The sequence below is a fragment of the Chrysochloris asiatica genome, unplaced genomic scaffold (assembly GCF_000296735.1).
Source record: "Chrysochloris asiatica unplaced genomic scaffold, ChrAsi1.0 scaffold00054, whole genome shotgun sequence".
In the NCBI taxonomy this organism is placed as follows: domain Eukaryota; kingdom Metazoa; phylum Chordata; class Mammalia; order Afrosoricida; family Chrysochloridae; genus Chrysochloris; species Chrysochloris asiatica.
This window is the reverse complement of record NW_006408572.1, coordinates 7,427,004-7,441,198: the sequence shown is the minus strand read 5'-3', so window position 1 is coordinate 7,441,198 and position 14,195 is coordinate 7,427,004. Positions and strand designations below refer to the sequence as shown.

At 36.9% G+C, this 14,195-nt stretch overlaps 1 protein-coding gene and 1 pseudogene across 2 annotated transcripts in view; one reads left to right on the top strand and one right to left on the bottom strand.

The window, feature by feature from the left end:
- Positions 1–14,195, top strand: part of RABEP1 (rabaptin, RAB GTPase binding effector protein 1) — a 140,545-nt gene that overhangs the window by 74,350 nt on the left and 52,000 nt on the right. For both annotated transcript variants that reach the window (XM_006863304.1, XM_006863305.1), the window contains 2 exons: positions 1,144–1,304; positions 5,628–5,747. In XM_006863304.1, the coding sequence (XP_006863366.1) occupies positions 1,144–1,304; positions 5,628–5,747 (281 nt within the window). The remainder of the gene's footprint in view (positions 1–1,143; positions 1,305–5,627; positions 5,748–14,195) is intronic.
- On the bottom strand, positions 8,046–11,032 carry LOC102826750 (annotated as a pseudogene).

Below are 14,195 nucleotides of genomic sequence, written 5' to 3'. Positions count from 1 at the left end.
TCAGAGTGGAGCCCCATCGTAAGTTCGGGAGTACCTATAGTTTATTCTGTTATCTCATGTTGGCTGTTGTACTTAATTGTTTTCCACATGTCTGAGGAAATTACCAAGAAAGGAAGCATGTTTCCCCTGTATCTTTGGGTACTTGTAATTAGTTGCTATTACAAATTTGAAAAAGTGATGACTTTTTTCCCCCTATCATTATATTTTTGTCATTTCCTGCCTTAGTACTCTTTGGAAGAAGGCAGGTAAGGCCAGCCTAAACAAAATTCCTATTTTGGAGTTTGTGGCATGTATCTAGGGATTACTTTAGGTTTCATTTAATAAACCAGACTGTTGTTGTTTTGTGCTGTGGAGTCGGTTCCAACCCATAGCGACCATGCACAGGGTTTCTGAGGCTGTAAATCTTTACAGGAGCAGAAAGCCTCATCTTTCTCCCGCAGAACAGCTGGTAGTTTCGAACTGCTGACCTTGAGGTTCGCAGCCCGATTCGTAACCACTACGCTACCAGAGCTCCTTAAACCAGACTTTAGTGACTTACTAAATAGCAATTTACTTTTCTGACAGAAGAGTAGTCCAGAGGTAGGTAATACAGGGCAGCATAATGGTTTCATGATGCCACCAGGGTGCCAGCTTCCTTCAGTCCTTCTGTTCCTTCATTCTTAGCATGTAGTTTATAACTTGATCTTTCTCTCATGGCTGCTCCCTTCTTCAGTCTTCTTCAGAAAAGCAAAAGCTGTCTTGAATTTTCTAACATTTATTGCACTTTATTGGCCATAGTGTGTGGTCATTCATAGCTCCAAAGGAAACTGGAAAAAGTGTAATTGTTTTTAAACTGGGCACATTGACTTCTGAAATAAAACTGGAATTTGTGAAGAAGGAATAGATATTAATGGGAAAACAGCAGTGTCTGTTGTAATGCTTTAAAATGATGTGAAAGATAAAGGTATTTGATAAAGACTTTTTAGAATTTGTCTGTTTAGAATCTTGGGTTAGAGTAAAATATTCCATAATTAGATCCCTTTTCTCACAATTTGAGGCAGTAGGATTGGTGTATCATGTTATATTCATCATAACTACTTTAAAATTTTTAGAGTACTTTTTTTCATAATGCTTAGATATAAAATATTTGATGCTGTTTTATAGAAACAGTTCGTGACTATGAGCATCAGTTCCACCTTAGACTGGAGCAGGAGCGAACACAGTGGGCACAGTATCGAGAATCTGCAGAGAGGGAAATAGCTGATTTAAGGAGAAGGCTGTCTGAAGGTCAAGAAGAAGAAAATTTAGAAAATGAAATGAAAAAGGTATGAAGGAATGCATTCATCGCTAGAAATATTTGAATCTAAAATGCAACATGCTTTAACTACATGTGGTAATAGAAGTTGTGTACTTATGTTTTTGGTTAAAGGAACTATTTAGACAGAGACTTAAATATAGTACCAGGTAATTTAATGCTCTTTCCTCACACATATCTATGATTTACTCCTTCACCTTCTCCAAATCTGTACTCAGATGTTATCACTCAAGAAGCCCTAACATTGCAACTTGCCCACCTCCCTCTTCCACTCTAAGCTGCCTTACCCTGCTCCAATTTTTCTTTTCCAATATCACATGTGTCCTTAAAATGGACACCTACTTAATATGTTTATTGTTTTTTGCCTTTCTCTTCTTGTTAGAATATAAACTCCCTGAGGGTATGACTCTTGTTGGTTTATATTTTTTAAATGCCTGGGTGCTCAATAAATATTTGTTAAATGAGTATTATTAGTTGGTGACTGTGTCTAAACAAAAGCTTCAGAACAGATGTTAGTTTTTTTTTTTCTCTAAATATACCTTTGTTCCTGTGTAACAAATGTGCTGCATATTATATCTGAGCATGTCATATTACGGAGTTCTGGTGTGATGCTGTAGGATAAATACAGGACCACAAAGTTGGGGGTCAAAGCCACCAACCACTCCTTGGAAACCCTGTACAGGGTTGCTATGAGTCCGCACTGACTTGACAACAGTACCATGTTATGGTTGAACATAAGGCAGCTGAATATAAGGTGAGCCATTTGTCCCATGAATACAATTTGGAAAGCTTTTGATTATATAAACATTTGTCTATTTATATACACGTACATATTTCAAATAACATATAAAATAATAATTAGGATTTTAAAATTTGGATTAATCATAATCCTTGGTTCTTAATTTGTGGTCCATATATGGACCACTGGAGTCCTGGTGTGGCACTGTGGGTTAATGTGCTGGACTTCAGTGTCAGTTTGAGCTACAAGGTCAGTGGTTCAAGCTCACCAGCTGTTCCTCGGGAACCCTATAGAGGGCCACTATGGATCGGAACTGACTAGATGCCATTTAACAACAACAACATATGGACTGCTGGTATGTATTTAAAAGATTATTATTTTTTTTTTTTAATGATGTGAAAGCTAAGAGGCAACATCCAAGACAAAAGCTTAAACATTGAGAAATGTTTTTTCCATACTCTCATTTCAGGAAAGGATTGTAATTTAGATTCTTAGAGCATCTGACAGTGCCTACATAATCACTAGAATCACATCTAACATATGTCCTAAGCACATAGCCTTCACTTTTCTCTACATAGTTTGAGATGAATTCATATTTGCTGTCATCACTGGCTATCTTACCCCAGACCAGAAGTACATGAGAGTAACTATTTAGTTTTTCAGTCTCCTAATATATTCATCCACTGCATGTCTGTCACTTTGCTGTACTCTGGTGGATTACATGTTGCTGTGATTCTAGAAGTTATGCTACAGGTATTTTAATTACCAGCAGGGTCATGCGTGGTGGACAGGTTTCAGCTGAACTTCAGACAAAGACAGACTAGAAAGAAAGACAGAGGGACTGCTTCCAAATATTTAGTCACTGAAAACCATATGAATAGGACTTGGAACACTGTCAGATAGCACCAGAATACTGAATATTGAAACATGATGAAAAACACCAGAATATTGTCAGATACACTGAAGAAGATGAGCCCCTCAGGTTGGAAGGCATTCAAAATATGACAGGGGAAGAGCTGCCTCCTCAAAGTAGAGTTGACTGATGACATGAATGGAGTCAAGTTTTTGGAGCCTTCATTTACTGATGGGGCACAATTCAAAATGAGGAGAAGCAGTGTAAACATCCATTAATAACTGGAACATGGAATGTATGAAATGTGAATCTAGGAAAATTGGAAATTGTCAAAAATGGAATGGAATGTGTAACACTGAACTGAAATGGATTGGTATTGGCCATTTTGAGTTTGACAATCGCATGGTATACTTTGCTGGGAATGACAAATTGAAGAGAATTGGCGTCACATTCTTCATCAAAAACAATATACCAAGTTCTGTCTTGAAGTATAACACTTCAAGATATGATAATATCCATATGCCTACAAGGAAGACCAGTTAATACCACTGTTAATTCAAATTTACACACCATCTACTAAAGCCAGTGATGTTGAAATTGAAGAATTTTACCAACTTATTCAGTGTCAAAATGATCAAACATGCAATCAAGATGTATTATAATTACTGGCAGTTTGAGTACAAAGGGTAGAAACAAAAGAAAAAGAGTCAATAGTTGGAAAATCTGACCTTGGTAATACAAATGATGTTGGAGATTGCATGATAGAATTTTGCAAGACCAATGATGTCTCCATTGCAGTACCATTCTTTTTATTTTTTTTTTTATTTAAGGTTTTTATTGTGGATTGAGTAAAAGTTTACAGGGCAGATCATCAGTTTTAAATTCAACAAATCATACACCTTCTTTCATTACAATGATTATAGTCCCCTCCATGTACTATCAGTTAACAGTATTTTTATCTGTCCAGTATTATTATCTGACATTTTTACCTAATGCCCTTTTTCTGTTCTAGGCTCCTCTTGCTATGGCAGTTTCTCATATTTTTCATGTTTTTAATGATCTTTCTGTCATTTTTTAAAAGTGATCTTTAAAATTTTTGTTTACAGTGACATCAACACTTGTAATTATCAGGTCCTATTTGCATTAATAAATAATCTGTGTTAAATTGCTTTGCCTGTTTTTCCTTTTTCTTTTTACTGCTTGTTTTTATCAGGTGACTTCTATGTGCAGTACAAACTAGCCCTGAGTGAAGATACTTTAAGTTGACATGTCTTTTGTAAATGGAACTTTGTTGTTAAGTGTTGTTGATTCGGTTCTGTTGCATAGCGACCCTGTAAAGGGTTTCTGAGGAGTGACTGGTGGGTTTGAGCCACTGACTTTGCAGCTCAAACTGACCTTGCACTCCAGTGCATTATCCTGCAGTGCCACACCAGGATTGAAAACAAAGTGAATTCCTCTTTTCTAAGGGCTGTTTTTTTTTGGTTTTGTGTAGGGTTCTGGTGTAGCACTGTAGGATAAGCACTGGACCGCTAATTCCAAGGTCTGTGGTTCAAACCCACCAGTCATTCCTTGAAAATCCTTTACAGGGTTGCTATTAGTCAAAACTAATTCGATGGTACTCAACAACATATTTTTTGGTGTGTGGAGGAATCTCCATTCAAATTTAGTCATACATGATATTTCTCATATTTAAGATAGGTTTGAGTTCATGTAAATTAGTAAACAAGGTTAGTTTTATTTTCACTAGAAGAAAAATAAAATTTTTGAGTCTGTCTTTATTTGTATGTATGTATTGTTGTTGTTGTTAAGTACTGTTGAGGTCACTCATAGTGAACCTGTATAGGGTTTGCAAGGAGCAGTTGGTGAGTTTGAACCGCCATTCTTGGCAGCTAGCAGTCCAGGGCTTATCCTACAGTACCACAGCAGTACTCCATGTGTGGAGATGTTTCTCTAATTAATAAGAACTAAGTTTCTTAGCAGTTGACTACTTTATGGAAGTTATTTCCTTTTAATCCATGTTTTTGACGATGGAGGATGGAAAACAGTATGATAGTTTTAGAGGTTATTTTTAGTTTTTGTTTCATTTAGATATTAGAAAGTAAAAATATTAAAGTATTATTTTTAAGTAACTGGATAGTTGCTATTGTTGTTGTTGTTGTTAACTGCCTGTTAAGTCAGTTCTGACTCATAGTGATCGTGTATAGGGTTCCCAAGGAGTGTCTGTTGCGTTTGAATCATGGACCTTGCAGTTCAAACCCACCTTGCTATTGAGTGCTTATCCTATGGCACCACAATTATTTTTATAACAACACAATTTTCTGACTTTTAGAAAATACATTATCCTATTTCTTGTGTTTTCAAAACATCACTTTTTTAGTATTTATATATGGTCTCATCTTAATCATGAATTGTAAAAATTAAAATACTTATTTTTGTGTACTCCATTTTATGTATAGAATACATTTTAACTCAGTAAGTTAATTAACAAATTGAACTTACTACAGTTAATGCATTTTCTTACTTACTCCCAGATTCTAAATGTGATAATTGGGATAGAATTATTACTATGATTTGACATTTAAAGTAATACAAGATCTAAAAAGTTATATTTACTTCAATTTTGGAAATGCTAATACAGTGCCTAGTTAAGTAAATTAAATTTTGGCAGTTGCGTGGGTCAAAGTCTCTGAGAAAAATAATAAATCTCTAGGTTGCAGCATTGAATTCTTTTTTAATCATAGGCCCAAGAGGATGCTGAAAAACTTCGGTCTGTTGTGATGCCCATGGAGAAGGAAATTGCAGCTTTGAAGGATAAACTGACGGAGGCTGAAGACAAGATTAAAGAGCTGGAGGCCTCAAAGGTTGTGAGATATTTTAACTTGTTTGTTTGAAACCAAAGATTTGCCCTAATGCCATGAACAATTATTAGAATCACTAAGGGGAAACCACTGTAATGACTATGCATCTTAAAAGTTTTTGCTTTCTTTAAAATGCCAAGTACTATTTTGGGATGATTTTTCCATTAAGGATATATTTTTTTAAGTTTTTATTGTGAATTAAGTGATAGTTTACATGGGAGAATATCTGTTTTATACTCATCCTATCATATTTTGTTTCATTGCAATGATTACACTCTTCTCTGTGCATCATCATTCACCAGTATTTGCTTCTATTCCTTCTGTTTTGTCTTGATTTTTTTACAAGCCTGCCTCCTGGCTACCAGCACACAGTTTTTCTCTCTCTGTGAGTCTAGAGTCCCCAGCTGCTGTATCTATCCATGTCCTCATCTCTGCTTCTGTCTCTGATGTTGCTGTTTCTCTGGATAGGTTACTACATTTTGCAAATGCTCTTTTCCCTTGATGTCGGTCCTAGGGTCCTCTTGTTTCTAGACTGTAAGATTAACTCCCCATTTTTATATAAAGATTCTACTTTTACAGTTATGATAGTCGTGATTAGTCATGATAACAGTTACTCATTATTGAATAATAAGAATCTTACCCCATCTTCTTTCACGAGACCCGTCTAGACAAGAGGAAAACTATTCAGTGGGGATTCTACCTTCCCCCATACTTCAGGATATTTTAAATAATCACAATTATGACACTTATGCTGCTTTGTCACAAATTTAGTGTTAATTTCCTAATCAAAATGAGCTTATCCGTTTGTTATCCAGTAAGATAAGGTGTTCAAAGTTAACATTGTATTCTGAAGCCAGTCCCAGAATTGAAGTTTAAGGGTAAGGTAGCAATAGTATGCCTAGATGCTTTGGTCATAAGGACACAGTGAAGAAATATAAAGGGAATGTTGAAAATTTTAATAATTCAAAGAAGGCTGGAAGGGTAAAGAAAAAAGATAAAATTCCAGACTGTATTGTAGAGATGAAATGAATGGAAATCTATCCATTATCGTTGTTAGGTGCCTTTGAGTGAATACTGACCTATGCTCAACAGAGTGAAACACTATCTGGTCCTGGGGCAACTTCACAATTACTGCTGTGCTTGATCCCATTGTTGCTGCCACTGTGCCAGTCCATCTTGTTGGGAGTCTTCCTCTTTTTCACTGACCATCCACTTTACCAAACATGATGTCCTTTTCCAGGGACTGGTTCCTCTTAATAATATGTCCGAAGTGTAGGAAACGAAACATGGCCATCCTTACTTCTAAGGAGCATTCTAGCTGTACTTCTTCCAACACAGATTTGTTTGTTCTTTTGGCAGTATGTGGTACTTTTAATATTCTCCTCCTACACCATAACTCAAGTGCATCAATCCTTCTATAGTCTTCTTTTATTCATTGTCCAAGTTTCACAAGCATATGAGGTTATTAAAAACAACATGACTTGGGTCAGGCACCCCTTAGTCCTCAAATTGACATCTTTGCTCTTCAACACTTTACAGATCATGTGCGGCAGATCTGCCTAATGCAGTATGTCATTTGATTTCTTAACTGCTGATTTTGTGAGTGCTGATAGTTGATCTGAGCAAAATGAAGTCTTTGGTACCTTCATTTTTTTCTCTATTGATGTGGATGTTGTTATTGGTCCAGTGGTGAGGATTTTTCTTTTCTTTATATTGAGGTGCAGTTTATACCTAAGGTTGTGATCTTTGATCTTCAAGACCTCTTTGCTTTCAGCAAGCAAGGTTGTATCATCTGAATACGCAGGTTGTTAATGAGTCTTCCTCCAAACCTGATGCCATATTTTTCTTCATATAATACAGCTTTTTCAGATTATTTGCTCAGCATACAGATTTAATAAGCATGGTAAAAGAATACGATCCTGGCACACACCTTTACTAATTTTATTTTATTTTTTTGTTCATAGCAGTTAATTTATTAAGAGGACATGCTGCTGCAGTTCTTGTTTTAGCAGTGTCCATTCTGTTTACAGAGTTAGTTTTATTTGTTGTTTTGCTCTGTGCTGGAAACAAAGTTTTCTACATTATTTTCAGTCAGTGGTTGTCGTATAGTTTCTTTGTGTTTATAATAGTATGGACATTGTTCTTCTACAGGCTGTCTCCTCACCAAGGAGGAAAGAGAGCTTTTTGACTCTTGTCAGCATGAATGGTAATTTTTAAGCTGAGAATACTGAGGAGGAACCATTGGGCCTAAAGAAGTATATAAATAAGATACAAATCTTTAAGGTGCCAGGTGCTTCTTTCTCAGGTACACAAAAGAAATCCACCACCAATGAACTCCATTCTCTCAGGGAGCTCAATGAAGGCTGACCAGTCTGATGCATGTGTAGGCAACAGTCCCATGGGCTGGCCCTTGTAAACAGCCAATGCTAAACCCATGAGGTTCCCAATGAGATAAACCAAACTCTGAAGAAACTTCTGGCTTGAACTTTCTAACATCTTGAAAGTGACTGAAATGGCCCTAAGTACCTGAATAGGTCTCCAGGCCATCATACACACCATCATAGTAGGAAAGATGGAGATAGTATTGCCACCCATGTACATGATGAAGAGGTTCATGGGAATATGTTTGAGGAGACCCAAGGCAATGTCCCAGCAGCACTTCTCTACCAGGATCCGGTCTATCTCTTGCATGCTGGTATCAGGCACTTGGTTGTCCAAATAACCGACTGGGGGGGGAGTCACCCTGGCCACTGCCCTGGTCACTTCAGCCCCTGCTACTTCCTCCAGACCCGCTCAATTCAATGGCCCACTTGAAGCGCCAGCCTCAGTTGTCCATCAAGCCCCACTTGGGCCGTCATGGCAACCACCTCTGCCCAAATCTGCCAAGCCTCTCCAAAGTGACTGCCTTTTCTAATTTTAAATCATTTAATGTTCCTTTGTTGTGTTCGAACAACTGCCTCTTGATCTTTATACAGGTTCCTGATGAGCACAGTTAAGCTTTCCGGAATACTCATTCTCCTTAATGTTGTTCATAGCTTGTCATGATCCACACAATTGAAAGCGTTTGTGTAGTCAATAAAGCACAGGTAATCATCCTTCTCGTATTTTCTGCTTTTAGCCAAGGTCCATCTGATGTCAGCAATGATACCCCTCATTCCATATCCTTTTCTGAATCTGGTATGGACCTCTGACAGTTCCCTGTCAATGTACTGTTGCAGCCGTTTTTGAATTATTTTTAGCAAACCTTTACTTGTATATAATATTAATGATATTGTCCCATATGTTTGCATTCCGTTGGGTCACCTTCTTTGGAATGGTCATAAATATGAATCTCTTCCAGTCAGTTGGCCAGGTAGCTATCTTCCAAATTTCTTGGCATAGATGAGTGAGTGCCTCCAGTACCTCATCAATTTGTTGAAAGATTTCAGTTTGTATTCAGTCAATTCCTGGTGCCTTGTTCTTTGCTCTTTGCCAATGCCTTAATGTACCTTGGACTTCTTCCTTCAGTATCATTGGCTCTTGATCATATGCTACCTCTTGAAATGGTTGAACGTTAACCATTTCTTTTTGGTACAGTGACTCTATGTATACCTTCCATCTTCTTTTGATGTTTTTTGCATCTTACAATATTTTGCCCATAGAATTCTTCAATATTACAAGTCGAGGCTTGATTTTTTTTTTCTTTTTTTCTTCAGTTCTCTAGCTTGAGAAATGTTGAATGTATTCTCCCCTTTTGGTGTGATAACTTCAGATCTTTGCACATTTCATTACAAGATTTGCCTTTGCGTTCTTGAACTGCCCTTTGAAATTTTCTATTCAACTCTTTTACCTCCTTATTTCCTCCATTTGCTGCTTTAGCATCTCTATGCTGGAGAACAAGTTTCAGAGTCCCTTCTGACATCCCTTTTGGTCTTTTTTTTTTTTCTTCTTAGTGACCTTTCGTTTTCTTCCTGTATGATGTTCTTGATATCGTTCCACAACTCTTCCAGTTTCTGATCATTAGTATATAATTCATCAAATCTGTTCCTCAGATGATCTCTAAATTCATGTGGGAGATATGTTCAAGGTCATATTTTGGCTCTTGTGGACTTGTTTTAATTTTTTTCAGCTTTAGCCTGAACTTGTATATGAGCTATTGATGGTCTGTTCAACAGTCTACTCCTGGCCTTATTTTGCTGATAATAGGGAGCTTTTCTGCCATCTCTTTCCACTTAGTTTGATTTCTGTGTATTCCATCTGGTGAGGTCCATGTGTGTAGTTATCTTTTGTTTTTTTAAAGAGATATTTATATGAAGTCATTGATCTCACAAAATTCTATCATGCTATCTCCAGCATTGTTTCTATCACCAAGACCATATTTTCCAACTGCTGATCCTTCTTTGTTTCCAACCTTTGCATTCCAATTTGATTTGGGGAGGGGGGTTGCTAAACTGTAATTATCAATTCATCTCGATTGCATGTTTGATCAATTTCAGACTTAAGTTGGGTAGAATTTTTCAACTTCATCATCACAGGCTTTAAGTGGTTGGTATGTAAATCTGAATAATAGTGATATTAGCTGATCTTCTCTGTCGGCGTATAGATATTGCCCTACCACAGACAGGATTGTACTTCAAGATAGATTTTTAATGTTCTTTTTGATAATGATTGAGACACCATTACTCTTCAGTATGTCATTCCCAGTTTATTAACAACGTGGTTGTGAGATTCAAAATAACCCAAAATACCAGTCTATTTCAGCTCAGTCATGCCTAGGATATCAGTGTTTATGCATTCCATTTCATTTATTCAACTTCTGATTTTCTTAGATTCATACTTGGTACATCCCATGTTCTGATTAATAATGGGTGTTTACAGCTGTTTCTTCTCATTTTGAGTTTTGCTCTATAAGCAAATGAAGGTCCGAAAAGCTTTACTTCGTTTGTGCCATCACAGTCAACTCTATTTTGAGGAAGCGACTCTTCTTTAGTTGTATTTTTTGAGTGCCTTTCAACCTGAGGAGCTCATTTTCTTGCACTATATCTGACAATATTCATATCTCAATATTCAGTATTGTGATTCTGCTTGATAGCGTTCCCCTGCTATTCATAGGTTTTCAGTGACTAAATATTTGGAAGTAGTCTTATCTTTCCTTCTTCTTAGTCTGTTTCAGTCTGGAAGCACCACTGACACCTGCGCACCATGTGTGACCCTGCTGGCATTTAAAATACTGGTGGTATAGCTTCTAGAATCACGGTGACATGCAAGCCATCACAGTATGGTAAACTGACTGAAAAGTCTTGGTCCATTATCATAGTAAATGTAAGTTAGCACTGAATTGCAAACCACAAGGCCAGCAGTTCAAATCCACCAGCTGTTCCTCAGAAACCATATACAGGGTCACTGTTGAGTCAGAATTGACTCAATGACACTTAACAACAAGAACAACAAAAGAATGTAATCGATTGTATATTTTTCAAATCTAGTTTTGTATTGTGTACAAGGGCTATACCTAAAATAAAACCACAAGGTAAGTTTGAGTGATAAAGATATTCCATACAAATAATAACAAAAAAAAAGCCAATCTTGCCAGTTGTAATATCAAACCTGTAGGATTTAAGGGAAAAATAATTAATTGAGATAAGGCGGGACTCCTGTAACAAACATCAGAAAGATGTTTATGTACTTGAATGAAGTTTATTTAGCTTTGAAATTTGTGAACTAATAATTGACAGTTACAAGGAAAAGTTAAAATTCACAATTGTAGTAAACGTTTTTAACTAGTTTTTAGCAACTGATAATGCAAGTAGCAAAAAGTAGTTTTAGGGATATAAAAGTTTTGAATAACCAGATTGATAATCTATATGTAATGTTGTTATGTGCCGTGGAGTCGGTTCCAAAATATAATGACCTTGTATAGGGTTTCCGAGGTTGTTAATCTTTGCGGGTGCAGAAAGCCTCATCTTTCTCCTGCAGAACAGTCAGTAGTTAACTGCTGATTCTGAGGTTAGCAGCCTGACTCGTAACCACTGTGCTACCAGAGCTTCTTATTTTATACAGTTGTTGTTGTTGTTGTTAAGTGCCGTCGAGTTGGTTCTGACCCACAGCGACCCTGTACAGGGTTTCTGAGGGTGTAAATCTTTACAGGAGTAGAAAGCCTCATCTTTCTCCCGTGGAGCGGCTGGTAGTTTCGAACCGCTGACCTTAAGGTTCGCAGCCCGAAAAATAATAAATACAACCAACAGTGTTACACCCTGAAGTTGAAAGTAGATTAAACAAAAAGTTTTCTAATATAAGATGTATCACTAAAAATATTTCAAGATAAAATGTGAAAGCCAAAGCAGCCAATGACTGTTAAAGAAAGTAATCTGATAGTCAAAAATCTTCCCTTTTCTCCTATCTTCTCTCTCCCAAAAGACCCAATTTTGTTGATAAATTTTTCTAAGCCTTCTAGGAAGAAATAATTCTTAATTTTATAAATTGTGTCAGAGAATAGAAAAAGAGTCAAAGTTCTTCAACTCATTTTATGAAAGGAACATATAACTGCATTAAAAACAAAAAGAAGGGTAACCTAAGTAAAGAAAATTCTAGATCTGTCTTCCTTAAACAGAGTAAAACATGGTAAATAAAAAGATATGACTATGTAGATTTATTCTCAGGAACCTGAGAATGTTATTATCACTAGTATATCTTTCATTATAATGTAAAAAGTTTGTAAGAGAAGAGCACTGTTCATCTTTGCTTTAGAAAAGCATTTGATCAATTTAAGGACTCCATAAGCTAATGGGAGTCCTGGTATGCTGCTGCAGGTTAATGCGCTGGACTGCAAGGTCAGTTTAAACTGCAAGGTTGGTGGTTCAATTTCACCAGCCGCTTCTCGGAAACCCTATACATGGTTGCTGTGAGTCAGAACCTTCTCGACAGCACTTAAACAACAACAACATAAACTAATAGTCCTGGTGTGGCACTGTGGGTTAATGCACCTGACTATGAAGTCGTTTGAACTGCAAGGTTGGTGGTTCAAGCTCCCTCTTGGAGACTCTATACAGGGTCGCTATGGGTTGGAACTGACTTGACAGCACTTAACAACAATAATAATAAGCTAATAAAGGGTTAGGTATCAAGCCTACATTGAGCATCATAAATTAATGAATATGTTTAGAGGCCTTACCATGATTATTAATCATTATCAATTTATTCTAAGAAGTAATAACTAATAAAATCTGTGGTTGTTGTTGTTGTTAAGTGCTGTCGAGTCGGTTCCGACCCATAACGACCCTTTACAGAGTTTCCGAGACTGTAAATCTTTACAGGAGCAGAAAGCCTCACCTTTCTCACCCGCGGAGCCGCTGGTAGTTTCAAACTGCTGACCTTAAGGTTCACAGCCTGATTCGTAACCACTACGCTATCAGAGCTCCTTAAAAAATCTGTGGTTATATACCACTATTTTGTGTCTGCTTTATTGACTCTTGGAGACTTGGTGTGGTGCCAAGGTTGGTTTGAACCACAAGGTAGGCGGTTCAAACTCACCAGCCAATCCTTGGAAGCCTTGCACCGGGTTGCTAAGAGTTAGAACCGACTTAATGGAACTTAACAACAACTTATGAATCTCTTACTATTAAGTGAATTATCACCCTCTTCGGATAGTAGGGAAAGTACTTCACAACAGTCAGCACTTTATCATGCTTGGTTAGCGTTTTTGGTTGGCTGACAACTTCACTGAAATATCAGATGACAGTTTGAATATGTAATCATTTTCAGTCCTCACCAGCACTAATATATTGTATATTGGACTAGAAGTATAGGTAACTTAAAAGAAAAGCTAGGTATTTCAAGTTTGAATAAATGGGAAAATAAAAGGAGTGAAAATGACCTTGAATGTGATAGATACACTGTACATAACCATGTGAAAGAGTTGAATGTTAACTAAATGGCCAAAATTTAGGATGGACAATTTGTAAGACAGGGTAAAATAATTATATAATCCTAGCTTTCAGGGGGACAGGATTACATTTCCTTCTAGGTGTATCTATTTGAAATATTAGACTATATTTGACTGTTTTTGTCAATCACTTAAAGAATTAATAGTTTTTAAAACAAGGTGATATTTTAAAGTTTTCTGTGCTTGCCTTCAGGTTTGTGTTGGTTTTGGTGTTAGACTAGTATTTTTTCCATCATGATTTTTTTTTCTTAGATTTTTATTGTGAATTATGTGATAGTTTACATGGGAGAACATTAGTTTTACATTCATTCTATCGTATATGGTCTCATTGCCATGGTTACAATCCCCTCCATGCATCATTAACCAACCAAAGGATATACCCTGCAATCCTGCCCCCCACCGTACTCCCCAGATCTTCAGCACACAGTCGCTCTCCCTCTCTGGATCTAAAGTCTTCAGCTGCTCCATCGTTCCATGTCATCATCTCTGCCTCCATTTCAGGCATCACTGCTTCTCTGGGTAGGGTCCCG